At 52.0% G+C, this 26,958-nt stretch overlaps 1 protein-coding gene across 2 annotated transcripts; it reads right to left on the reverse strand.

Moving 5' to 3' along the window:
- Positions 1-312: 312 nt before the first annotated feature.
- On the reverse strand, positions 313-26,755 carry TTLL4 (tubulin tyrosine ligase like 4). Of its 2 annotated transcripts, XM_061459520.1 has the most exons (19): positions 26,623-26,755; positions 19,075-20,423; positions 17,939-18,048; positions 17,440-17,503; positions 15,602-15,726; positions 15,153-15,263; positions 13,935-14,011; positions 12,824-13,018; positions 12,661-12,743; positions 11,484-11,612; positions 10,727-10,849; positions 9,097-9,195; positions 8,410-8,544; positions 7,548-7,685; positions 5,603-5,705; positions 4,802-5,012; positions 2,628-2,698; positions 2,005-2,087; positions 313-1,184 (listed from the first exon to the last, which is right to left on the reverse strand). In XM_061459520.1, exons 2-19 carry the CDS (start codon positions 20,376-20,378, stop codon positions 1,043-1,045), a joined length of 3,303 nt encoding a protein of 1,100 aa, XP_061315504.1. In that variant the 5' UTR covers positions 20,379-20,423; positions 26,623-26,755; the 3' UTR covers positions 313-1,042. The 2 variants fall into 2 exon arrangements, with proteins under 2 accessions (XP_061315504.1, XP_061315505.1); XM_061459521.1 differs by lacking the exon at positions 7,548-7,685.
- Between the last annotated feature and the right edge of the window lie 203 nt (positions 26,756-26,958).

The following is a 26,958-nucleotide window of genomic DNA, read 5'->3' on the forward strand; positions in this document are numbered from 1 at the left end:
ACCCTTCCTTCCCCTGCTGCAGGGCTGGGCTGCTCTGTTCCCGCTGGTCAGTGACCTGCAGGAAAGGCCCAGGACGTAAGATAGATCCCAGCTACGCTGGGAGCTGCTCCCCCATGCAGCCATAGGGCATGGCTGCATGCCCCCATAGGGCAGCAAGAACGACCCCGAGCTCAGGGAAGGATACAGAACGGTGGGGTGGCAGCACAAACCCTGCCTGCACCAGAGCCTGCTGAAGAGGGGGGAGAGCCAAGCTGCTCTACAGATCCAGAAGTGTCAGGGAGGCCCTGATGGGGACAGATGGAGGCCAGGAGAGCAGCTGAGTGCTAAACTTTAATAAAAATCCTTAATAAACAAAGGGAAAATAGCAGAGCCCAGAAGAAGAGCATGAGCCTGCAGTCCCCACACGGATGCTGCAGGCCACCTGGGAGAGCTGGCAGCCCTACTGTCCCCACAATAAACCCCACAGCTGGTACCCATGGTCTCTCTGATGTGCATGACCCAAGCTCCACCCAGGTCCCAGGGCTTGGCAGGGAGCAGCAAGGAGGATGTTGGTGCAGGTGTTGAGAAAGGATGAAATGGGTCGGTTTAAAGACCCTGCTTCTTCCAGAGGAGCAGAGTAGGGAGTGGCTGGGGACTTCTCCAGGGGACGAGCTGAAGTGGGGCAGGTGCAGACTCAGCAACCCACAGCTCATGGAGACACGGGCAAACAAGGGCTCAGCCCATGCTGGTCAGGAATGGGAAGGCCAGGCTGACTCCAAGCTCAGCCAGCTACTACGCAGCAAAGAAACCACCATGTCAGGCTTTAAGAGCAGCCTAGGAAAAAGGCCAAACAAAGCTCAATTGCCCAGCTTTGCTATTTCTTTTAACAATGGAAGTCACACCAGTCTCTTCATTACTCAGTAGAACATCCCTCTCTAAAAACAGCCCCACAAGTAAGTGTGCAGTGCAGGTGGCTCCCACAGTCCTTGCTCTCTGGAGCCAGCTTCTGTCTCTTCCTTTGAGGTAGGTTAAGGTGTCCCAGGGAGGGACCGCAACTGCCTGGTCACATCACCAAGGTGGTGTCAGAAAGGCAGCCAGCAGGTTTCTGGTTGGCTCCACCACTGCACTTGTTGAGAGGTAATTTCTGAGCAGAGCTGGGCTCCAGGCATCTCTTGAGGCCCTCACCAGCTGAAGACAGGAGCATGCTGCAGGAGAAAGGAGACCCTGTGCTGCTTAGGGACAGTGAGAAAGGATGAAAAGGGCCATGGTGCAACATTCATCTACAGTATCATTACACACAGACAGGGCTGCCAGGCTCACTTACTCCATCTCCTATCCCAGGCAGCACTACTCACCCCAATGGACATCCCAGGCACTGATGGGACTTCAGAGTCACAGCTTGATCTCCCTGCCTGCACAAAAACCCAACTCCATCCTGGCCTGGGCACAGCAGCAAGAATGCCATTCCCCCTAATACCAGAGACCAGGGGTGTGGGCCTGCCCTCCACTTTGGCTCACCCAAAGGAACCCCAGTCCACCTCTCTGCAGGAAGCTCTCAGGGCCAGCAGCACCCATTTTTCAGCCCAGCTTTGCCCAGGGAAGCTGGCAGAGTGTGGCAGACCCAGAGGCCTCACTGCTCCTCCAGCCCCACGCTGAAGCAGAGAGCCTCTGCTCACCACTGGCCACATCAGAGCCCACAGAAATGGTGCAGGTCCCTCTGGGGGACATCTTTTCAGCATGTCCTGACCATGACAATCCCAAACATCACCCACTCCTGGCTGTTCTGGGCCTCACTCCCACCCAAGCTGGGTGCACAGTGCTGAAGAGACATGTCCAGTCACATAGACATCATTCCAGCCCCACCAGTTGGCTCCCCAGGGAGCAGAGACTGGCTGCAGAGCCTGTAAGCCAACCTACTCCTCTCCCCTTAAACAAAACTGCTTTCCCTGCTGCCACGTCTCTCTCAAGACACCAATCCTAAAACCACACTGAATATCATGCACGTCACAGCCACTGCAAACTCACCCCAGATTGCCCAGTTCCAGTTTGCTGAAGCCATTTGATTGAACATTGCTCTTCTGGAGGAAGAAAGACTTTGGCAGTGACCACTGCAGGAGGAGAGAAAGACAATCAAATGGCTATTTCAGTTGTGGCAGTCTGCTGTGCTCTGCTCTAGTGTGCTTCAGCCTCACTCTGCTGTGCATTGTCACTGCCACCACACTGTTCCCAGAATAGCAAACAGAGCAGTCTTTGCTCTCTGCTTGATGAATCCCTCTGCTGTAAGTGGGAGCAGAGCATCTCGAGGTCAAAAGAGTGGGTTTCTTTCACTGGATCAGCTTGCTGTAAGGCACAGGAGTGACAGACAGAGATGGCTCCCTCAAGGAGGGGAATAAAGGGCAGGCCAGTTGCCAAATATGTAGGGCTGTGCCTAACACACCCAAGGATATTCAGATGCAAAATACTTCAAGATCTGATACTCTTGGTGGACTCCACTTTGGTGGGAGATAGGGAAACATGTGAGTTTCCAGACTCCTGGAGGCCTTAAGAGGGCAAACGGGTAGGGCAGGAGGTAGAACAAGCAGGTGCTCTGCCCAACTCTACCCAGGCAAACCACCACCTCTCCCTAGCTCATCCACAGCCATACGCACCATCTGGGCTAAATCCGTCCCTGCCCCAGTGTGGTACCCTTTGACACACCAGTTCTTCAGTAGCTCCAGACCTGGGGAGTGACAGAAAAGAAGTGAGAATGAATGACCAAGTTCACAGAGAGTTAAGCCTTCCCTGATCGGGGGACACAAATATGCTGCACGGAGTGAACTGCCCAAGCAGTACATGTTATGCCACAACTACTTGACCACGTGCCTGAGCCCAGCAAACACGGGGTAAATCAAGGGTGTTCACCCTTTGTACGAGCGAGCAGCAGCATGTGTGCTGCCGCAGTGCTGCCTCCCTCCCAGGGAACCACACACACTGTGCAGCAGGCTCAGCCAAGCAGGGAAACTGGGGCAACACAGGATTTGCCAAATGAGACCAGACTGGGCTGTCCCCCTGAGCCTGGTGCCTGCCAACGGCAGCATCTGATTTGGGCTGCACCCGTGAAAGTTCCTATCATACAAATGTAGAGCAGCTTTGCTGTCACCAGCCCCTTTCCCAGAGGAAAGCAGCTCAGGCAACCTTCTCCTTGCACAGCACTCTGCAGCACCCCAGCACATCATCTCCGCCTTGCATGGATCCATCTGGAGCTCGACATGATCTCCATCCCTGACAGAGCGCAAGGCTGGCACAGACAGAGCTCAGCACAGATGTGACTGGAAAGGATCATTCCTCCAGCTGCACAGAAGACATGCTGCTCAAGAGCAAGCAGAGCCATGTGTCCAACGGCACTGAACAGGCTCCACTTCCTCCAAAGCCTCCTCATAGCCATCCTTACCTCAACCAAGCTCCCTGCTTTCTGCTAACCCAGAAATACTGTGAAAGCCCAGATTGCTCCCTTCCTGTTTGATTTTTTAAGAGCTTTAGAGCCATAACACAAGCTAAGGGGCCTTGAGATTTAAGAACCAGCAGAGCTAATGGCCAGGAACTTGATGCTGTCCAGCTGGGGTTACTGTGATTTGCTATATGATACTAGCCCTGGCTATAGGATGAATCCTTGCTGTCCAGACTCTCCTCTTCAGTGACCTTTCAGCAAGCCCCAGAACCTTGGAAGAAAACCCCACGTGTTTGGGTCTGTGGGGAGCAGGGCAGCTCAGCAGCTGTGCTCTGGCTCTCTGCACCAGCCCGGGCTTTGCATCTTGCTGGCCGGGGAGGCAGGAGGGCTACAAGGAACATATATGAATGGGAATGGGCAAGGGGGAGGCTGAGTTTTCCTCAAACACGAAGAACAACGAGGGGATAGAGCACATCTGCTCCCTGGGCTGCTTTGGCGAAGATGGAGCACTGGCCTGAGTGGCAAGGTTCAGGGACAGCACTTCAGTGCAGACGATGACAGGATCTTTCCTTCAGCTGACAGGAGGGCATCCAGCAAAGGTATTACCGAGGCAAAGGATGACACATGCTGACAGCACAGCTGGAGAGGACTATGAGGTTACTATCTCCCTGTGAAAGACTGTTACTGACCCCTTTGATATTTGCTTTAACACCAGTGAAAAGTAATAAAAGCATATTTTTTCCTCTCTGCCAGCTCCTGCAGAAGCCTCTCCAGCCAGATCAAATGCTGAATGGAGAGCCATGAGCCTCTACTGCTGTCCTGACAGAGACAGCCCTGGGTGAGAAGGTACTGGTCCAGCCCACCTATGCTTCATTAAAGAATGGGGTTTTATTAAAATACAGAGTTGAGTCCTGGAAAGATGGAAATGACAGCTAGATTTCTAGTGTTTAGGAAAAATTCCTCTGTGTTAACACTGACAGTTTTTCATCAATTAGAAAGCAGCAGGAGACCAGGGAATAGGCCAAAGTTTTCCTTCACAGATCACCTGTAATGAGCAAAGCCCAGTGACTCCAGCTGTTTCTTCCTCAGAAAAGGGCAGATGAAGAGAATAAGAGGCCTGAGCTATCCAGGTTGAAGGCATAATCCCACCCTCCTTCAGCCTCAGGGCACCTAGAAGTCCTGCATTTACCTTACCAGAGCAGTCAGCACCTCTGATTAACTCAGAATAAGCTTTTTGTGATATCTGAAGCAGTCTGGGAGGGTAACACATTTCCTATGGCTAGCGTGCAAGCAGGCAGCTCCCCCTCAACATGTGTAGCTTACAAGTCTCCCACGACTGCCGGCAGGCAGCCTGCCTGACTCAAGTGCCTGTGCCAGGTTCTCAGATGCAGTTACCTTTGTGTTTATTCAAGTAGTATTTGAGCTCCCACTGGGTCACCAGGATGTTGAAGTAACGAGGCTGCTCGAAGAAGTGCAGGTACCGCATGGAGATGTGGGTGGGGAACACCCGCTCGAACTGCCCACACCGGGAATATTCGTCCTCTGTCTCCACAAGGATGCGAACATCATCTGGGGTCAGGATGTCCAAGACAGAAGAATAAAAATCCTGAAGACAAGAGTAATCCAGGGTCAGGGAAAAGCCAGGAAGAAGCAAAAATACGTTTTGTTGGCTTCTCTTCTCCCCTCCTCACTCCTCAGAGTCCCTCAGGCAGAGGTCTCCATCTGTCTCAGATATCTGGGACACACAGAAAATGGAGAAAATCTAGGCTCAGTGGTGACAGCAACACTGATGGAGCTGAGGAGGTCCCCAGTTCTGCAGCCCAACCTGTCTTACAGATACTGTTGAGTGGCACACAAAGCAAGTGTCCTTGATAACCTGCATGGGGTCAGCAGGCAAAGGCTACAAGAGCTGTGCAGAGACACAGGAGGATCAGGCCAATGCTCAGACCTAGTCTGGGGACTGGCAGGTAACGTGCTTCTCAGTACATGCCTATTTTAATGTAAAGATGAGCCAGTGCAGCAGTGGCTTAAGCAAACCCAATTTATTTCTGACCAGCTATCTTGTAACCCACTGGAGTCCAAGTGCTCCCCATTGTGTGGCTGTCCCCACAGAGGGGCACAATCTGGAGAGAGACAAGGGCTGGCTGGGATGGTGGCTTGACAAGATGGCACAAGTATCAGAGGAGACTGTTATACCTGGTCAGGTATCTTCTGCATCAAGTAATAGACCTTCTTCATCTTCTCAGCTATGAAATGCTCAGACACTGGCTTGGGCTTCTCCTTCAAAGCACTGCCCATACTGAGGACACAAAAGAGGCAGCAGAGCATTTAAATGCAGAAGAAAAAATCCTGCCATGGCAGAGCTGTTCTCAGCAACTTCTGTGAGAGCAGTGACACCCTCAGGAAGATGCCACGGAGAATCCTTTCTCTAAGGATTTCACTCATTCCAAGATTAGCGATGTACTCACAGCCTTGTGCATCAACACAGGACCCAGGAATGATGTGGAAAGGGGAACTGGGAGGGCCCTGCCAGTTTCCCACTAAGGCATTTCAACATTCCTCTGTTCAAAGGTCAAGCATCTCATCACACCCACACATGGTGCAAGAAGGCAAAAGACACACCGTGACCCAATTCACAGCACTTGTGAATTGGGTCACAGTGGGATCTCATGGGACCTCATGTTTACATCCTGCTTGGAATGCAGTTTCCTAACTATAACCATAGGTATGAGCACTTGGTATTGCACAAGGCAAGAGAGAACTCATAGATCCAAAACTTCCTCCTGCAACATTCAAGAACACTCAAGACCCAAATTCAGCTCCAGCTTCACATGCCATGGGAAATCCTGGCCTTTTGTACGATCTGGCTAGCAACCATCTAAACTATTCTAAGCACCCAACTGAACCACTTGAGGATATTAGAGCCTGGGAGATACTTGTCCAACACCTTTTAACCCTATATCAACATGGTTAATTGATGCTGCTGCTGCAAAAATAATTAGTTGTGTGTGGATTCAAATGAGGAGAGCAAAGCCTCGAGGCTGTGCTCTGTGGTGCTCAGGAAATATACAGATCTGCTGGAATGATGCCTATATGAAATAAAAAAACCCTTAATATCCTTCCCAGGGCAGAAGATATGATTAAGCAAACTTGCTCTTGGATGCAGGAGCTCTGGTAATGCATCATCTGAACTATGTTAAGGAACTGCTTAATCCCTGCAGGTCCCTCTGAAAACACCTTCCCTTCAGCACCTCCACTGCAAGCTGGGAAGCAGTGTGTGATCAAAGCACCGCAGATAAGCTGGCGAGAGATTCCTGCCTGGAACAGGCCATGCTCCAAGCCTTAGGCTTTGCTGAAGGCACCAGGCAGGCAGAGGGCAAGAGTCCCACCTTTCAGCATGCCCATACAGCACCGTGTGCTGGTGCTCATGCCAGCAGGCTGCTCCTCCAGTTACTTATGGCCAATAGCCACTGGGCTGCAGGGAACAGGATTGGTTTCCCCCTCAGTCAAGTTTGAAACCAGTGTAAGCCCAAGCTGTGGTGAAACACAGAAGGAGCATGGGCCTAGGTGGACACATGCCTGGGAATTAGCCTTATGCAAGAAACAGTCATGTTAGCTACCAGGTAAGACAATGCACACTCTTACCCATAGGTCTATAGCCTCTGACACCTGCAGTCCTGCCTAAGGAACAGATCACTTCAGACTCTGCAAAATAACAGGTGCTCCTCTAGCTTAAGGCAAAAGCACATCAGCCCTGGAGCAGAAGGTAAGCAGATCCAGCCTCAACACAGCCAACCAAACCTCCAAGCAAAAGCTGAAGCAGTGCAGCTGAGCATCACACTAGTTATGGCAGGAAGAAGGAGAAGAAAGCACAACTCACCTAACCTCAGAGCAAGCACAAATTACACTGGCTTCACTTCCAACTATGGACCAGCAGAGAGGTCATAAATCCTTCTGCCTTGCAGAGACCACAGGAACCAAACACTCAGGCAATCATGCAAGGCCCTCAGGCCCATATTTGAAGGACCAGCAAGCACAGGCTCTCAATAGCATAAAAATAAGCATTTGCTGGGCTGCAAGCAGCCCCTACATTAAATCCTCCAAGAAAAAAAGCCTGCCACTGACAGAGAAGGGGGCTGACCTGGAGGTAGAACCACTTCTTGTCTGTGGCCTTGGGGCCACGCTGTCTGCGCTGGGAAGAACAAAGCCAGCAAGGTTGAGGAGGTCCCGGATCATCTGGCCCTTGATGCTCACATCCAGCGGGGAGTTGGTGTGAAGGCTGTGGGGAAGAAGCATCACAGTGCTAGAATGGAGGTACCAAGCCTCACAGCCCCAAGAACACACCCTGGTTTAATACCAACCAGGGTACAAAACCCAGTCTGTCGTTTGCCTCATCACAGACAGACATGAGACACTGATAGAAAAGTCCTGACAACAGCCCTTCGAATGGGGGCTCCCCACCAGAAATAGTTAATTTCTCCGCCTCTTCCCAGATTTGCTGGAAACAAGCAAATACATCCCTAGAGCCCTGTGTGGGACCATGACTCTGTGAGCAGCTCATCCTCATCCATCTCACAGGCAGGAGAGGCCATGCTCGGGTACGGTGCAGCTCCCAGCCGTGCCTGTGCAGCTGACACCACGCAGCTGGGTACAGTCAGCAAGCAAGAAGCGGTGCACGAGCAAGTGGAGCTGCTGATCACATCTACCCACGCAAAGAAATCTCTGCTATCACCTGCTCCCTACATTACACATCCCTCCTTGGTCTTCCTTTTTTAATGTACTCTTCCCTGGCTCTAGCTGGAGCATGCCCAGAGAAGCATTCTGAGATGCAGATGCATGCTGCTCTCACAAACAGGGAGGACTTTGATTCCTGCAATCTGGAGAGGAAGACTTCAAAGCCCACAGTGTTTTAGCACAGGGCGCAGGAAACATCATGAGCCGAATTCACTGTGGGTAAAAGAAAGGACATTATTCACTCTGCTATGGTTCAGAATCTGCTTTACCTTGGGGAAATGTTGACCTCTAAGATCCAGGGCTTGAGATTTTCATCCAGCATGATATCAAACCCAAACAGCTCATGGCAACAATATGGGCGTCGCACGTACATCTTCACCAGGCTGTTCACATAGGGCTCAGATCTGCAAGCCAAGGAAAAAATTCTTATTTCCAACAGTCAGACAGCAGAGCTCTGCCTGTTCACAGCACACACTGCCAGTTCCAAAAGCTTATGCAGACGCATGCTGCAGAAGCGGGTGGGCTGAGACACCAGTGAAGGCCTGTGAGCTGCTGCTGCACTGCATATGGAACCTGCGTTGCATCCTGAGCAGCCCTGCTCTACCAGGCAGGATCTGCTTCTCAACACAAAATCCATCCTGCACCAGAGGACCTTTCTTCTCAGGCACCCTGGCCAAGCAGGGGAGTGGGTGGCAAGCTGGGCAATGCTGGGTACACCCCACCCTTCTGGCCTCCCCCCCCGGGACCCAGGAAATGTAAGGTCTATTTACCCAGTGCAGTTACTGCAGCATGAGTGCAAGTAACAGAACGAAAGGAAAGATTCAGAGAGAAATACTGAAACCAACAGCAGCGGCAGCATTTAGATTAAAAGGACTGGGCTGAGAGGGGACTGGGGAGCCACAGAGATCAGGGTACACAACACAGCCAGGCACAGAGCAAGGAGTGCCAGGACTCACGCAATGATGGTTTTGATAACGATGTCCTTAATCTTCTCCCAGATGGCCTCACTATTAACTCCCTTTTGGTTCAGGTAACTCCAGAGAGCTTTGAGTGCCCTGGGAGAGAGAAAGTAAAGAAAGGAACTCTGTAGTCCATTGCTTCCCAGCCCTGCCAGGGGAGTGAAAGCAGCAGAGGGGAATCTTAACAAAACTCTTCCCTGGCACAGCCGTCCTTCTGCCATCCTCAACCCCTTAGCTCTTCATTGCTGCCCTGCCCAGCTTCATTCCTGGTCTTGCAGGCCCAAGCTACCAGGAACATAAATGTGTCACAGACTTGTCCCAGCACTGGAGTAATAGGTCCCAAGTTAGCACATGACCAAGGTAAATCAGGACCAGATCTTTTCTTTACCCCACCTTCTTGTCCTCAGCAAGCCTCCCCTTCCTGCAAGCTTTCCCCCACAGCACTGCAAAGCAGCTAAGCAGGAATCCAGCAAGACCCCTCTGTTTTAGCTAAAGCCATTTCACTGAGGCTTTAGGGGTGGAGAAACATTTCTGAATGTGCTGAAAACAAGATGGTAGGGAGGAGCATCTCTGCTTTTATAGAAGTTTCCCACACCACACCAAGTGCTTCAAACTACCCTGACACTGAGCCAAGGATGCTCAGATGTTGCTCAAGTGAGACCATGTGGCTAATGGCCAGGAATCCAAAGGTCATGCTTCCTGCATACGAGATGGAGTATATTACAGCTACTCTCATCTTTAATGTGGAAATAGCCAGCTTTGACTTGTATGGCAGTACCAAAACCCCACACAATCCCACCCCCATGGGATTTCAACTGCTGGGGGACAGCAGCCTCTTCTCAAAGTCTCAGTGGACGAACAGATCACTGAACAGGAGGTCCAGGCCTGAGAAAGCAATCCTACCACAACAATCAAACTTCTGCAGTTCCCTCTGAACTGAAGTAGCCCTGCCCAGGCCCATGAATCGAGAACTCTATCCTGCACTATTTTTAAAAGATTTCAAACACCACTGTGGAATCAGAGACAAGTGCCTGGGGCCTTGGATCAGTCCCCCCATGGGACAGCAAGGAACAGGAACTGCTGCCAGGCTGCAGCCCTTCTCCCAGATGCCTAGAAATGGCACTGCTGTTCCTATACCCCCTGAGTAGCACATAAATTATTACAGTTTTGCACCAGGATGGTCCTTTTCTCTGCCTCCGCAGGGAAGTCAAGAATGAGATGGGCAGAAGCTGCCTTCTAGCCAGTTTAAGTATCACAATTACCCATTTGAATTCTAACAGCAAAAAATCAGATTCTGCTTTAACCACATCAGATCACCCTTGCAGTATGGCAAGCGGATGAATGAGCACAGATGAGAGCAGAGTTGGAAGCAGGGAACAGCACAGAAACAGGCAGGATGAACGACCACCACAGCCCAAGCAGCAGCAGACAGGATGAGTCACAAGCCAGGGAGAACATTCAGATTTCACTGACACTAACCCATGCTAAAATCACTGCTCTTCCAGTTTCCCCAGGCAGGAGCACACAGTGCAGGAAGCACCTTCACTTTTCAGGTAAGAATACTGAAAAAAGGCTGACTTAACAGGGAATAGAAATTGCTGCCCTGTGCCCTAAAAGCAGCACCTACCACTTGTGTCCCTGACAAGCAGTCTCATCCGAGTTGGACTTGTACTCCGTGTTCTTCTTGTTCACACTGTAGTTGGTCAAGTGCACAAACTTGTTGCTGAGGCTCTTAATCGAGGAGGAATACCTGAAGGAAGCAACAGAAGCACAAGTAATCTAAGCTTGAACTGTCTGCCTTCAAGCCCATGGGGCAGTCAGAAACTCTTCTCATCTCAGACCACCCTTGGCCACCCACCAGCTCTGCTGCCTCCCTTTCCCAGGCTGCCTGGAGCAATCCGGCCCCTGGGCCCAGGGCTGACGGGTCAACACATGAGACAGAGCAGACTGCCTTGGGACAGTGGGATGCAATCCCACCCTCACAGCATGTCCTTAAAAAAGATCAGCGCCTCAGTGAGCAAAATCAATGACAGAACTGCAGCAGCCTGAGGCAATATAGTTAAAAGTGGAAGAAACAACTCAGTTTCTGGTACACCAGCTCTTATGGAGTATGAAACACAGACAGCATATTGCAAGAACTGCTTTATACTCAGCTGATCTTGCCTTAGGAAAGGTGGATAAATGAAGCATCCTTTCACATGCCTTTTCAATGCTCACCTGCAGTGACCCCATGTATTTGCAGACTGCTTCTTAACCAAGCAAGCTACAGCTTTAAGCATCACCCTACATGGGATGACTCCCTCCTGCCCCAGCCAAGGTGGGTACCACAGCCACACATGCTGCTCTGAGGCAGCCCGCCAGCACTGCTCTCCCACACAACCTACTTGCAGCTAGCAAAGCGAACCAATCCATCCTTGAACAGGTAGACCCTGAGGGGATCATAGCAAGTGACGTAAACGTAGATCCTCAGGTCAAACTTCTTCCCGCCAATGAGGTAGGGTTTGTGCAGGTATCTGCAGAGGGAAGCAAGCACCAGGGGAGAGTTACAAGTTCCATGTGCAGGAATATCTCCAAGCCCCATTTCAGAAGGCTTGGAAAAACAGGGATTAATGCAGAAGCCCTTTTGCAGAACATTTCTAAGTGCATCACGGTGAAAATGAGAGAGAAAAAAAGCTCCCCCATACAATATTCCCTTCTGCTCAGTTCCACTTTGAAGATATTTTCCTGGCTCTAAGACACAGTAGCTTTTCCACACCCACCAGACTGATCACAGTATTCAGGAACATTTAAGACATGCAGTCTTAGATGCAGTGGGCCACAGATGGTTTGGTTCAACAAGCAGAAACAGTTGGAAATTTTTATCCAAATAATTTGATTCTTCAGCCCACAAGTTCAAGATTTTCCATAGGAAAGCTCATCACTTTGCACAGAAGCAATCAGGAAGAACAGACAAGCCAACACAGCAGTTCCCTGTCTGTCAAACACTGGGCAGTTTTCTTGCCCTCATAAGATCCTTCCCAGAAAGCAGCCTCAAATCAAGATAGGCTATTCCATTTTTCTGCAGAAGAGGGAGGAGATACCAGAAACCCTGTTATTTCTAGAAAATCCTCTGGCCGACATCCACATACACAGAGGCTCTTACTGACGCATTCTAACTCGGATAAGAGATCTTTGACAATTGCCACCTCTTCCCTGGGACTTCTCTTCCCACTGTGCTTGTGGGCACTGGATAAGGTCTGTTTGCCTCCAAAGATGCCAAACCCCAGATTACAAAGCAGCGTGAGCAGGATCACAGCAGAGCTGAAGCTGACCAACTGCCAGACAAAAGCTCGAGAAAGCCTCAGGAGCCAAGTTTGTAAACGAGACCTCAAAAATCTTCACAGAGACAGCCTCTCTCGGGTAAGCCCAGCTGCAGCATCACACCCAGGCAGATGGGAAGCTTCCAGATGTAAATCAACTGTTTCTACTCTGCCACATTGTGGCAGCAGCCCAAACCCAGCCAGAGAGACTGAACACGAGGAGGCCCCAGGCTGTGTGTTAACCTTGCTTTCCCTCACTCACCTCTGTACCAGCAGTGGTCTCCTTTTGGGGAGCTGGCTCCATTTATGGATGACTTGGATACCAATGCCTCTTGCTGATGCTGGCTGCGAAACAGAAATAAGAAGGGATCGAATCTCCCTGCAGCTACAATGGGACAGAGGATTGAGCTCTGCTTTGCACTTACTGGTTTCACAATCCATTTCTGGTGGCTAGCTCCTTCCTCCCATGCTTTCTTGAGTAATTTGATGTCCTGAGGCAGGATGAAGGACTGGGGGAAAAAGTTAAACTCCTTCTTCCCACAGCGAGTCTGCATTTTCAACAGGTTGCGCCACAGACGGTCCTTTCTCCCAATTTGAAATGAGCCAGGGAAGTGATTTAACTGGAAAAGAAACCAGATGCTGTGAGATCTCACTGCTTCCCACCTTCCTGCCCACCCCTTGCTGCTCCCTGCCTGGAGGATATATCCTTTCTGAACACAGTGCAGGGTAACGTCCTTTGCTTCCCTCCCAGGATTGCACCAAGATAGGAGCCATGTGCTTCTGAGGCCCTGCAGGGACAAAATCCCACACGGTGACCCACAAAAGCTACAGAGCCAGCAGCAGGTTCCTTGTCTCTTCTGATTGTCTAAGCAGCTGCAGGGCACTAAGCCTCAGCCTTTGAGTTTCTTCTGGCAGCATTCTCCACCCCGGTACCTTCCCACTTGTTTCTAAACTGTATGTCAGAGTCCTGCCTACGCAACACAAGCTCTGGGGACAGATAGACTCTGCAGCAGGACAGATACAGGGCTGGAGGCTGCTGACTTCCAAACATCGATGCTGCCTCAAGGCTGAGCAGTTCAGAGCATCACAAAACAAACATGTATGTGTGATGGACATCAAACCTCTTGTCCCTTGTGTATTCCCCAAGCTACCAGCCAACCCTTTGTGATACGGCCCTCTCTGCCAGACCCTCTGGCTATGCTGGCATAGGGGGCACTGGCCCTACTGGTCAGTTCTGCCAAAGGAAGGACTGCTTTGAGCAACAATATCTGAACTTAGACGAGCTCACAAGTGAACACGCCTTGGCTACAGCCTCAGTCTGTACAAAAGCCATCCTCACAGCATGGATGCTCACCCAGCTGCCCCTGTCTTTTGAGCTCATCTCCCAGCACAGGAATGCCAGCTGCCACGCTTTGGAAGGGATCCTGTGGGGACGGCCTGCACAGCAAACATCTGGGCTTGAAAACAGGGGCACCCAAACTGCTCCAAACACATTCTCCATGCACTTGAAGGAGGGTAGCCCAAAACATCACCTACCTTCTGGTGCTCCTTGATGGTTCTGAAGCTGGGGGATTTCATGTGGTGGCCCCAGTAACCCAGCCAGTCATTGCTTTCTGCAGGAAAACAAGATAAACCATGACTAAGTACCCTGCCACACACAATCCCCTCTAGCCCACCAGCACCCCACCTCCTGGAGCTAGCAGAAGTATGCCAGGGATGCTGCACAGAATAGCATAAAGCACTCATACTGGATACTCCAAAGCTGCCAAATCATAGAATAGAATCATAGAATAGTTACGGTTGGAAAGCACCTTAAGATCATCAAGTTCCAACCCCCCTGCCGTGGGCAGGGACACCTCACGCTAAACCATGTCACCCAAGGCTTCGTCCAACCTGGCCTTGAGCACGGCCAGGGATGGAGCATTCACAACCTCCCTGGGCAACCCATTCCAGTGCCTCACCACCCTCACAGTAAAGAACTTGTTCCTTATATCCAATCTAAACTTCCCATTTAAGTTTTAACCTGTTACCCCTTGTCCTATCACTACAGTCCCTAATGAATATTCCACCTCCAGCACCCCATAGGCCCCCTTCAGATACTGGAAGGCTGCTATGAGGTCTCCATGCAGCCTTCTCTTCTCCAGGCTGAACAGCCCCAACTTATGCCCTCTGTGTCCCATTAATAGCCCCAAAATGGCCTGTGCAGGGGTTTCCCAGTATACACAGGAGCCCCATAAGTACTCTGCAAGATCACATTCCAGGGCATGGATTGTAGCTGCAAATGCTCAGTGCTTCCCCAGCCCCAGCCCTCTCCTATACATCTCTTCAGTATCAAGATCCCAAGGCTGAGAACAGTCTGGCTATGGTCAGAGAGGATGGCTTTTTCCTTAACACATGGAGAAAGGATGCTGTGGTGCTGGGGCTGGCACCACATGAGTGCCAGGCTCCTTAGAGTGGCAGCACCACCTAGAGGCACAGCTCAAACAAGCCACAGCACAGCTCTGCCGCCCCACACACTGCCTCAGCTCCTGACAGTCCACGAGTAAGTCTCTGTTGCCCATGCCAACGACGAGCCAAGAGGGAGATCAGGACCCACAGAGCTCAGATATCGCAGGTCAGACAGGCAGAAACGGGAACCCAGCATCCTGCAATGCCGAGCTCCGCTCACCACAGGCAGCCTGCCTTCTCCTGCCCACAGGCTAGAGGCAGGGGAGGACAGGATGTGCCAGATACTTCCAGCCTCCCACAACTTACTTTTGCTGACTCTGAAGTGGGATCTGCTAATGGTTTGCTTCACTATATTTGGTGTGACTGTGCACATTTTCCATCGCAGCAGCTTCCTCTGTTCCCAAGGCAGCTTTTCCACTAGGAAGGCAAAAAGGACAGAAGGAAAATGAAAACACCACCTCCCTAAGTTCACTGCACAGGCACAAGGCCTGCAAGGGAGGATGCACAGGTCCCTTTGCAAAACTAGCATAGAGCACAGGACTCCATGGCTGGGGGAGATCCAGCATGCTGGAACATTTGGTGGCAGCCTGACTCATGCTCCAGGTTGCAGGAGCAGCCATCGTTTTACTCCAGCCCTTTGGATCTGACAGTGGTGCTGGGTCTCATCAAAGTAAGGGATGCTGTGTGCTGGCACCGCTGCTTGCTAATAACAGGCTGGCTGCTCTCACCCTACACAGTAACAGACCCCAGCTCACCTGCCTCATCCCGAGTACTGAAGTAGAGAGTTGGAGGCACATTAGGGAATAAACTGGAGACAAGAGCTGGTTTGAGCACTTTCTCCTGAGCCTCAGCAGGCTGGGCCAGGCACTCGATGCACTTCCTAGGAGAGATAAAGCAGTAGGCATTTGGCTAAAGGTAAAAATGAGCACAGGGATGACGAGGGAAGCCAGAAGGAGCCTTGATCTTGGTAGCAGAATTTGCATCATTGCCATGTGGTGCAAGTAATGGGTATTAAGGTCAGTAACCCAGTCTGCAGCGAGGACATGGGGGGGAGATTGCAATGAATGCACATGCCAAGTGTTGTAACCCCGTGGGTTTTGTGTTTTGCTAGGGTGAGGGGGTGGAGTTTGTTACATGGCAAACCCCATAACCTAGTCCACAGGAACAAGGGGTGGAGGTTGCAATGCATATATATATAATTCATCTTTTGTAATCCCTGGAACACACCAAAACCAAGAGAAAGAGGGCCAGAGTTTTACTGACTGTACCACCCCCTTCCTACCACAGCAATCCCTAGCACCAGGGAGAAAGGGCAGAACTTATAACTTATCTATTCAGGTTGGGATGATGCTAAAAGTAGCACTTATAATGGACATATGTTTAAATATATGCCACTGCAGCCAGTGGAAGAAGCCATACCAGATTAATCCACTAAGGAACTAAGAGCACAAAAGAAAAGGAACCACAACACATTGACCCCAAGCTCCCAGGCCACACCTTGCCTCACTGAAGGGACTGAGTGTAGCCTGCAGCAAGGGGGTTAGAGACCAGGATGGGGGCAGGAGTGGAAAGAAGTGTTTTCCCTAAATCTTTGTACATATACATATGTTTCAATACCAGAATCAGTAACTCAAAGTTTATCAATTGGCAATAAATTATATTAACATTCCTTGGCACAAAACTGGGTTTGCCCACAACAGACCAAAGACAGGAGACAGCAGCAAAGGCTTTGAGGCCAGCCCAGCTTACAGCCCACACAGAGAAGTGGCCAACTCCCTCCTGCAGGAGGCATTTGGCCCAAGTGCTGCTTCCCCTCATCTGCCCCTGGAGGCCAACCAGCCACATCCTGACAGAAACAGCTGCTGATTCAATTTGTCACCTCTGCAGGACTTTCACAGCCATGTGGAGCACCCTGCAGCACCCTGAGGTTCAACACTTGCTTGCAGGCAGTCTTCCTTGTCTCCCAGGTGAGTTACAACATGACAGAAACCAGCAAGTTGTCAGGCAGAGAGCAAAGCCTGAGGCAGCCCTGCTACAAGGAGCAACACAATTGCAAGGACCAGCTCCCATTGCTGGATTAGGAAGAGCAGGTCCTACAAAGGTCTGCCAGGAGTCAGGGAGGCAGAGCTCTGCTGACCGCAGGCTGACAAATCATCCCCAGAGAAACCTCTTCCCAAAATCTAAAGGAAAACCCAGGCTATAGGACTTCTTTTTAGGAGAGACAAGACACCGCAGAGCTTTGCAATCTCTGGCCTAGGATGCCTCCACTCTGCTTCATCTGCAAGGCAACAGCACTGCAAGAACACAGTCTAATCCAGTAAGCCTAACCCAGCAACTAGCAGTGGCAGTGAAATTGAGAGCCCTGTTTTGATGTGGTGGATATACCTCAGCACTTTGCAGGCTGCTGCCTGTAGCAGGAGAAGTAGCTTTGGTCTGCAGGGTAGCAAGGGAAGCTCATTTTGGTAGGGAAGCCTGTTACTACCTCCACTCCATTCCCCTACACGCTACAGCCCTCCTCTGTCACCAAGGAGGGCAAAGACGGACAAATCTGGACAAAGGTGCAAAGTTTAATATACTATGTACTGCTACTAACCTGGATATAAGAGCCACGGATCCACTGGATGACATGCCAGTGACAGAGAAAGCATCCGAGTCACCTGCAGACGGGGACAGAGTCAAGTTTTATCTCCACAGGGAGTGAATGCATAGTTATGAGGGGAAAAGACAAAACAAATGCTCCAGGGGACAGACCCTTCCCACCTGTCCTGAATCCTTGGATCCTGGGTTTTGCTTTCTAATTGGTGACATAAAAGGCAGGGCAGGGGGTGGATGTGACAGCCCTGCACAGAGAGGTGATGTCTAAGTTTTGGAGTAGGATAGTGGTGAACCCTAGCCTGCTCCCCAGAGGAACGCATGCAGTTCCTCCTTGCTGCTACACTGCTTTTGGGTTCAGCACAATCTCTAGGTCATCCTGAAATGACAACATGAATGTAAGACAGGAGAGAGCTGTGCTCACCCCCAGCTCCCAGACAGCCCTCACACTCCCCACCTCAAGACATGGAGCACAGCCTCCCCACAGAACCAGCACTTACTGTCCTCATCTACCTCCTGACTGCTGCTCTCATCCAGGCCATCAGGAAGTTCTTCCTCTGCTTCATCCTGGGGCTGGCTCAGCTCCAGGGGTGACTGCTCAGAAGGGACACTGGGACAAAGGACATTACATTAGAAGGAGTGGCACATGTTTTCAAGGGCCAAAAGACCCAGAAGCCCACCAGGCAGTATGAGATAACGTGGATGGCAATGATATCACTGCCCTCCCCGGTGCTGATATACAAGCACTAATCACAGGCTAGCAAGATGGAGAGGTCCCAGAGGAGCCAGAAAGAGGCAGAAGGACACCATCTCCCAGCAGGAGTGCACAAGCTCTGTGTCCTTGCTCCGTCCCTGTCCTGCATCAGTTTCGCATACCTTTAGGAACCCATGTCTCTGCCCAGGAAAGACTTGCTGGACCCGGCTCAACAGCAGGCTTCACCCAACATACATGCAGAGCTTGCCATGGCAGGTAGGGCCCTGTGACTGTGTCAGGAGTGAGCTAGAAATGCCACACAGCAATTCTATACTGTGGCTGAAGGAGAAGGGGCTCAGAGCCACCTGTGTCAAGCTGGGGTAGGAGAAAAGCTCCCCCTGCATCACAGAATCATAAAATAGTTACAGTTGGAAAGCACCTTAAGATCATCAAGTTCCAACCCCCCTGCCGTGGGCAGGGACACCTCACGCTAAACCATGTCACCCAAGGCTTCGTCCAACCTGGCCTTGAGCACGGCCAGGGATGGAGCATTCACAACCTCCCTGGGCAACCCATTCCAGTGCCTCACCACCCTCACAGTAAAGAACTTGTTCCTTATATTCAATCTAAACTTCCCATTTAAGTTTTAACTTGTTACCCCTTGTCCTGTCACTACAGTCCCTAATGAATATTCCACCTCCAGCACCCTATAGGCCCCCTCCAGATACTGGAAGGCTGCTATGAGGTCTCCATGCAGCCTTCTGTTTTCCAGGCTGAACAGCCCCAACTTTCTCAGCCTACCCACTGCAGCTGGGTTTTGCTCAGGAATGCAGCCCATGGATATCCTTATTGCCACCCCCATAGCGGCTACAGTGCATCCTCTCCCAGCACACACAGATGTAACAGCCAGCCCAGCCCATACGGCCACCTGGCCCTACTCACTCGAGCCTTCCTGGGAGCACAGTGTGGGCCCATTTCTCCTCATTCTCCAGTTGGATTGTGGACACTCGAGTTGCCACTTCAGCGACAGCCGCAACATGCAGAGGATCTGCTCTCACCGCCCTGTCCACGGGGCATGAGCTCGGTGTGCTCACACACTGGCAGTCGGCACCGTGCTCAGGAGAGGCAGCATGCAAAGCCAAGGGATGGACACTGATATGCTTAGTGCAGCCAGCAGCAGCATCGGTGCCTGCAAGGCTCAAGTTACTGTTAAGGCAATGGCTACCGGGCTCCAAGTTGCAAGGAGCGATGGCTTCTTTTGCGGTGAGCTGTGCTATGATGTTCTGCCTGCACTTGCTGTTCCAATTGGACAGGCTGCCCACGTTCGTAAGGGCAGAGCTTTGGGCTCTGTGTGCAAAGCCATTGTGTGTGGCAGTCTGTATGGCCAGCTGCTGCACAGCCTCGCTGATGCAGATCTCTGGCTCCTTTTCTTCTAAGCTGTGCGTTCTCCTCTCAGCATCTTCCCGCAAACACTGGTCCTTTCTGAGGGTTGCACTGCTAGGCACAACAGTCACAGAGGGGACTGCAGTTTGCTCCAATGCATGGCTGCTGCTTTTAACTGCTCTGTTAACCAGGGTACTGGCAGAGCTGTCTCCATGCCTAGAGTGGGACCATGAGGTGGTGGGGATGCTGTGGGTATTTTTCACCTTCTTGATCTCCAGTGACTGAGGGAAAGGCACTTTAGCACTGCTTGGCCATAGGAAGGAGTTGTTATTGAGCACTGGTCTACAGAAGCTGGAAGACTGCTGACCTGAGCTCAGGGCAGGGCCTTTGACCCCAGTCTCAGAGCATTCCTCTGCCAGTGGAGGTTGCAGGCAGGGTTCTGTCAGTAAGGAAGACATCACCCTCCCTGTGGTAGAGCCAGTGTCCAGAGGGCTTTGGAAAGGAAGCCCATGGGGCTTGGGTCTGAGGCAGGAGCGTTGGTAGAACAGAGTGCTCCTGCCTGGGTCCAGGCAGGGTTGGGCTGAGGACGGGCTCAGGAGGGCATCTTCACTGGGGCATGTGTGGCATAGTGATGGTGAGCACAAGAAGCAGGACTGCTGCAGACGGATCCCTGAGGGCAGCAGGCTGTGGAAAGCACGCACATGTGTCGTCTCTAAATTCCAGATGGGTTTTGCCTGCTGCCAAGTGAGGTGTTGCTCATCTCTCCCTGCTGGAAGGGTGCCAGATTCAACCCAGACACTCTTCTGTTTGGTGCCTGGACTAGTGTGTTCGGGTCCTGCAGAGGCCATATAGAGCCACAGCATATAGGCACAAGTGAGTCAGTCATCTACAGCAGCATCCTTGCTGGCCTGAAACAAAACAGCATGAAAGGCACTGTTACCCCAGCAGGGCAAAGCACCTGGCCCAGTGCCCAGGCAGGGAGCAGCATGAGCTGCTCTCCCTACAGGATGAAAAACCACAACTCCATCTGCTGAGCTCCCTGAGAGTCTCCTGGGACCAAGACAAAGGAAGAGCTGGCATCTCAGAAGAAACCAGAGGACACAAAGAACAACTTAGAGAGGGCCCTGGGAAAAATGCTGTGCACAAGGAAAGTTTGTGCCCTGCAAATGCGCAGGGGTGTGTGGCTGCCAGCCAGGGCCACATGCAGCAGCCCCAGCACAGCAGCTCTGGCTGCAAAGAGAGGGAGACCACCTGCCTTGGACATGGCACGGCTGCCTGAACTCACTCCCACAGATCGGTGTCTCCAAACTGCACCATGTGCTCCACTACCAGTCCTCCCAACCCAAAACATCCACTTCTTTTTCTTCCCCCCCACTCCTTAAAGCTTCAGCTCCCAAGGTCACACAACTAGGTGAGAACCTCAGCCCTTGCTTTTAAAAGGAATGCTTTTCTCACTTTCATAACCCCATAGAAAAGCTCAGCGAGCACTGAGGACATCCTAAAGAGCTCAGGACTGATAAAGCAGCAAGGAGCAAATGCAGGGCTGTTCTAATATCAGCAGTTGGGGTTGCAGCAGAGATTGGCAGTACCACACACACATGTTCCTACCCATTGCAGTCCTGCAGAAAAGACTTTCAAGGAGCAACTGGCAGACCACTCAGCTGCAGACAGGTGACCTGAATCCTCCTAAAATGAACTACTGCACCATACCTGCAAGATCCTCTTGCCTGAGGGGAAGGGAAAGCGAAAAGAAACCATGTGCCAGGTATTTGTCTTGCTTTAACACATGCCTGGAGGGCCCCTGGATACAGGCGTGACAGGAATTTGTAGGCTGCCTGGCTTGCTCTTCCACCTTCCAGCTCTCACAAGCTTGCATATTTAAAAGTAAAAAAAAAAAAAAAGCATAAAAACGAGGGTAAGGGGACAGCATCAACCATCACCTCTCAGTTTTCTTGCAATACATGCACATGCTCCTTTCTCACCTGAAAAATCACCTTGCCGCAGCAGCAATATATACTGCAGCATAGCTAAGAGACCCTGGGATTCCTCTGTAGCATCACACTTGCTCACACTACCAAAGGGCTGGGTCAGGCTGACCTACACCCTCCAGACCTTCTCAATCTGTGAATTACACCCCAGTCTCTGTGCAAGCAGCACCCCAAAGGGAGGCTGTACAAGGTGGGAATGTCCCACACAGGATCCCAGAGGAGCTATATGCCTCCAAGGAGCATTGCTGCCCTGCCAAGCTCTGCAAGAAAGCATGGAAGGGGTAAGGTCTGCTCCGTACTCATGGCTGCACTGCTCATTAGTGCTGAGACATTCATATTGAGAGCTCCTGATGAGGACGGGGTGGCTGCATCCTTCTGCGAGCTGCAGCCAAGCAGGACTCAGAGCCGCGGGGCAGGGAATCCCACATGCCTTACACAACGGAGCTGTACCGCACTATCGGATCGCTACCCTATCTGAGCCCGGCAGCAAAACCAGTCTGACATTCAGAGGGATTAGCAGAGAGCAAAGAAGCTGTGGCCCACGTGCCGCCACCCGCCCGGCTCAAATTTCCCTCAGTAAACAAGTGAGTGGCTTCCGCCACCAGCCCCCCCGGAAGCACCCAGGTCCCCAGGTGAGTTCGGAACACAGAGCACCCCCAGCACACCAGCGAACGTAGGTGTGAAAAAGGGAAACAAGAACAGGAAGGGAATGAAATGTCCCCATGTCCCTGTCTCAAAGGGGACTGTCACTGCAACACCACCACACATGCTGCCAGCTTGGCCATCGTCCGTGTTCTCACCCGGCTGTGAATGACCTTGCAGAACCAGGCTGCAGTGAAAGCCACCTGTGCCTCATCTCCTCCCGGCTTTACAGCTATCAGTGGATCATCCTGCTATAAAAATAAGTGATTTGGCCTAATGAAGCCGTTACAAGGGACATGAATCCTACAGCCAGCTTAGACACAGGCATGAGTATGTCAGCAGCAGCTCTGAGTGACCCTGCCCCGGAGTGACAACAGCAGCAGAGATGTGACCAGCACAAGCAAGCGCTTACTGCCAACAGGCCTGCAGGGAGAATACGTTGAGCCCTTCTCTGGAGTTCTGTCTGGCACGGGGCAGGGGTGCCCTGGAAGCAGCAGCTGTAGAAGGAAGTGGCAAGGCCTTTTGTACAGCTTCCAGGCAACTTCTGGCCAAGGGCTAGTAACTACTGCTGTTTCCCTGTAGGGATGCAGAAGCTCAAAGCTGGGGGCAGGAAGGATGAAAGGAAGAACCTGACCCTGCACTGGGCAAGTCACGATGCATCCAGACTGGCAATACCACTTCATGCTGCCTGCTCTTCCCCTTGTCCACACTCCTGTCCCACCTCCGGTGTGCCAGCACAGCCACCTCTCATGTCTGCCTGCAACCTGGGTCCTGTTCTTGCTGCAAGGACAATTCTGCAAAGCAGCTGCTGAACATCCAGGAGAATCAGCAAAGATGAAGGCACTTTCACAGGCTGGGCTGTGGACACAACAGGACAGCAGCTGCCACGTCCTCATGGCTCTGGGCATGAACCACAGTAAATCCCGGCTGGTTACCAGTGAGGGAAGTTCCCCCTTTACGTGAAACCTCGGTTAGTTTTGGGGTGGAAGGAGGTCACAGCTTGATGCAATCCCTAGCTCTGCCAACCTAACCCTGCGGCAAAGGAGTAGGAGTCCTTTCTGCTGCTCGCAACAGCAATAAGACTACACTTGGAAATTTCATTGTAGAAACATGAGCTGGGGAAAAAGCCCAGGGCAGGCTGTCCGGGCTGAAAGTCAAACTCAAACGTCATTACTAGTAATTAATGGATTTTGGCTTGGACTTATTGACACACAAGATAGAGGCCAAAGCTGTCACTGCTGGTGTGACCATACAGCTGCACTCACAATTATTTCTTTAGCACCTTTAAGTACTGCTCACAGACTTCGGGACGTCAGCTGGAGCACTGCCACTGCCTTTACGAGTGTCACCTCAGAGGCATGCAGCGGCCGCCTCCTGCACAGCCTGTGGGCACCCCCACCAGGCGTCAGTGGAAGGTCCCTTCTCACAGCCCCAGCCTCCCTCAGTGTATGCTCTCTAAGGGCAGCATGGCAGCTCCTCGCAGCCCTGCCTCTAGCGGGAAAGGACGAGTCTGTAAGAGCCAGGTGTGCACAACATACCTCTGTCACGTGAGTTGAGCTGGGGAGGTTATTTTAAACACAGCTGCGGTGACACGCTTAAAATAATAAGAGCTTACAAATGTATGAGCTGCAGGCTGACCTGATAATGTGCTCTCAGCTTCAGGCAACCCAAAGTCACAAGTGGGGGTTGGCAGACTGTGATTTGCTATTGTTTTCTGTGCCATTGCAAGGTGAAATTTCTGTTCCTTGTCATTACAAAGGGTAACATCTTTTTTGAAATAAGACCCGAGTTCACACCGTTCCTCACTTGCAGCTCTGGGGCTTTTGATTAAAGCTTGAACAACCGAGTTAATGATGCAAAATAAACAGCGTTTAAAACCCATATCCATTTTAAAATAAGGGTTTGTAACCCTTCAGAAAAATGTAAAACGTCCAACAAGATCAACTGCAGTGATGTAAAACCAACTGACCTGGAGTGCCTAAAGCTGCTCTTACACCTGGTACCCAGGTACAGACTCCTGAGTTTCAACAGCACGGAAACACTTCTCACCTATGTCAGCTCCTGGAAACAAGTGGCCTCCAGTGCAGTCACACACAAAGCAGCACCTGAGGCCACTCACAAGTTCAAGCTGAAGAACAGAGGGTCCTGCTGGCCAGAAGCCCACGAGGACGAGAGCTCAGAGACAGCACAGCTACCACAGGACCACTGGCAACCCACAGGCCAACAGCCTGGTGTGGTGCTTGGCCACACAGCCAAGCATTGGTGCTCCCTCCCAGCTCCAGTATTGTCCTGCAGAACCACATTTGGAGTACAACAGGGCATAGGATGATGACTGATTTCTCTCCTAATCAAGACACCAAGTTTTTACTTGGCTACTCAGGCCACAAAAAAGATACCACTGAGAAACCACCCACCATGGGGATGTGTCAGCAAATTCCACCGGCATCATGGGATTATGTTTGTGCCTGGCATTTGCACTGGTGCAGGGCCAGTCATTTCAGTTCAACAAGCTGCAGTGCTTGACCTCCCCATCACACTGAACAGAGAGGGCATGAGAAGTGCATAGCTGCCCAAAACAATACTTTAACTAAGTGGAGGCTGCCCTGCAATGAAGTGGAGCAGCTGCAGCAAAGGGGAGGGAGGGAGGTGAGACCTTGCAGGCAGCAGGGTGTCGAACTAAACCACTGGAGGTCTAAAGCACCTTTCTACTTCCTCAGTTGAGCTTCCTAGTGGGAGAATTATGCAATGCACCCTGGGGAGCACCTACCCACCAGCGCAGGAGCTGAAAGGAGGGCAGTGCAGCGCCCTCTGGTTTTAGGCAGCCTGGCCACACCCTCAGCCTTTGACAGGAAAAATAAAGGTGGAAGGCTCGAGGCGAGTGCAACATCGACTGTCAACACACAGTGAGGAGGCAAGAACTGCCCACTTAGTTCAAAACACATAAAACACACAGTCCATCCTCTTTTCTGAATAGTTTTCTGAAACATAGCTGGAAGAAAAACCTCCTATGCCTGTCCTTTAGTACACGATGAGGACCCTTCCATACCTTGGCTGGGGTGGGAAAGAGTCTTCTGAAGGCACTGCAACCACCTCACATCATAGAGCAGTCTCTTGGAGTTCAAGAGTGGAGCAGAAACAAACTCAAGTTGGGAAGAAGCCGCCAAATACTCCCAGACTTGCTGCACAGGAAGAACTCAGGAAATGCCAAGGAATGGCACCCAGTCAAGACCATATGGCAGCCAAAGCCCTCAACCTATGTTGGTGACATATCTCCATGTGTCATTATCTGGGGACAGTGGCATTTGGCTCCATCACTGTCCTCCTTGCAATGCGATACCTGCTATGCTGAAAAGGGCCCTGGGCATGACTGAAGAGATGGAGGGGATGATTTGTCATCCACAAAGTTTGCCTAATACAAGCTTAAGGACTGCAGCAAGAGAGCAATACAAGGACAAATAAGCACCACTATCTGTTGGGTACAACCACTAAGAGTCAAGGAAAAATTATGAGATAAAACTGTAATCAGGCCAACAATTGCTGATAGTTCCTCCAAATTGCCCAGGAGTCCCCAGACATCACATGCCTGCTCAGTGAGGAGCACATGGCAATGAGAAAGAGGAATCACATTTCAGGGAGTCATGTAGGGAGGGTTTTGATGTGGCACTGTGGGCCTGAAGTCTGCGTCCTACAGGATACCCACAACCTGGCCCAGCAGGGAGACAGAAGGCTGGCACAGCACCACAGGGCTCCACTCCTGTACTACTCATTCCCAGACCAGACCCTGGAGACACTCAGGAAACACTCCAGGCTTGTCTCAACTCTTCCAGCAGCTTTGCCATTCCCCTTTTGGAGCCATTAGCTCCTTTCTACAACACCTAAGCAGCCAAGCCAGGGCTCTGCTGGAAGAATTAGCAGACAGGCTGCCCCAGCACCCACTCAGGTCCAGTCCAACTCAGCTCCATCCTCGCTGCTGCTCCAAGGGAAAGGTTCACTAAGGCGGTGGCTCACAGAGGACTCGGGTCTTCCTCCTTCCTGCTCTCACCCGGGAAACACGCTGCTTCTCATTTCTTCAGGTGAAAGTCTTTTGAGGCCAAAGGCAATACCGAGACGCTCCGCCCTGCCCCAAGAGCGCTGGCCAGGCCGCCGGTCCCCGGCCCATCGCGCTGCAGAGCATCTCCGGGCAGCTCCCCAGCCCCACAGGGCCCAGCCCGGCGCACCCCGAGGGAACACAGGGTAAGGCCACGGCGAACCCCCGAGGAAGACCTGGGGCTAGGCAAGGTACCGCCCCGGGGCCTGGGCACGGAGGGGCCACACCGAGGCGGGGCTGGGGAGGCAGCGGCGGGGACCCGAGGGCCCAGGCGCCGGTGGGGACGCTGTGGAAGAAAGGCCAGGGAGCACGCACACCGCGGCGGGGAGGGGGGAAGAGCCCCCCTCCCTGGAGGGCTGACACACACAGGCCCACCCCTCCCGTACTCACCGCCCGCCCGGCGCCCCCGACCCCGCCGCTCCCCGCACGGCCGCCGTTACCATAGGGATCCGGGGCGGCGCCGCCACGTGACTACACCTCCCGGCAACCACCGCGGGAGCCGCGCTAGCGGGCCGCACCTCATGGTGCACGGCGCCCCCTAGCAGCGCGGCGGAGAGCGAGCCTGGGCTCCAGTGCCCGCCACAGTGGGAAGAGCCCGCGACAGAAGAGCACAGCTCCGGTGGTCGGACACGGCCCGGGAGGCCGCTTAGAAAGAGGCGGTTTGTTGACGTCTACAGGCACTTTTTCAGGAGGGGCTTCCCACGGCGAGGGCCCCGGTAAAGTTGG

Source organism: Pezoporus flaviventris, unplaced genomic scaffold (genome assembly GCF_033815535.1).
Source record: "Pezoporus flaviventris isolate CSIRO_AGI_PZ_B2104156 unplaced genomic scaffold, CSIRO_AGI_Pfla_v1 ptg000029l, whole genome shotgun sequence".
Classification (NCBI taxonomy): Eukaryota; Metazoa; Chordata; class Aves; order Psittaciformes; family Psittacidae; genus Pezoporus; species Pezoporus flaviventris.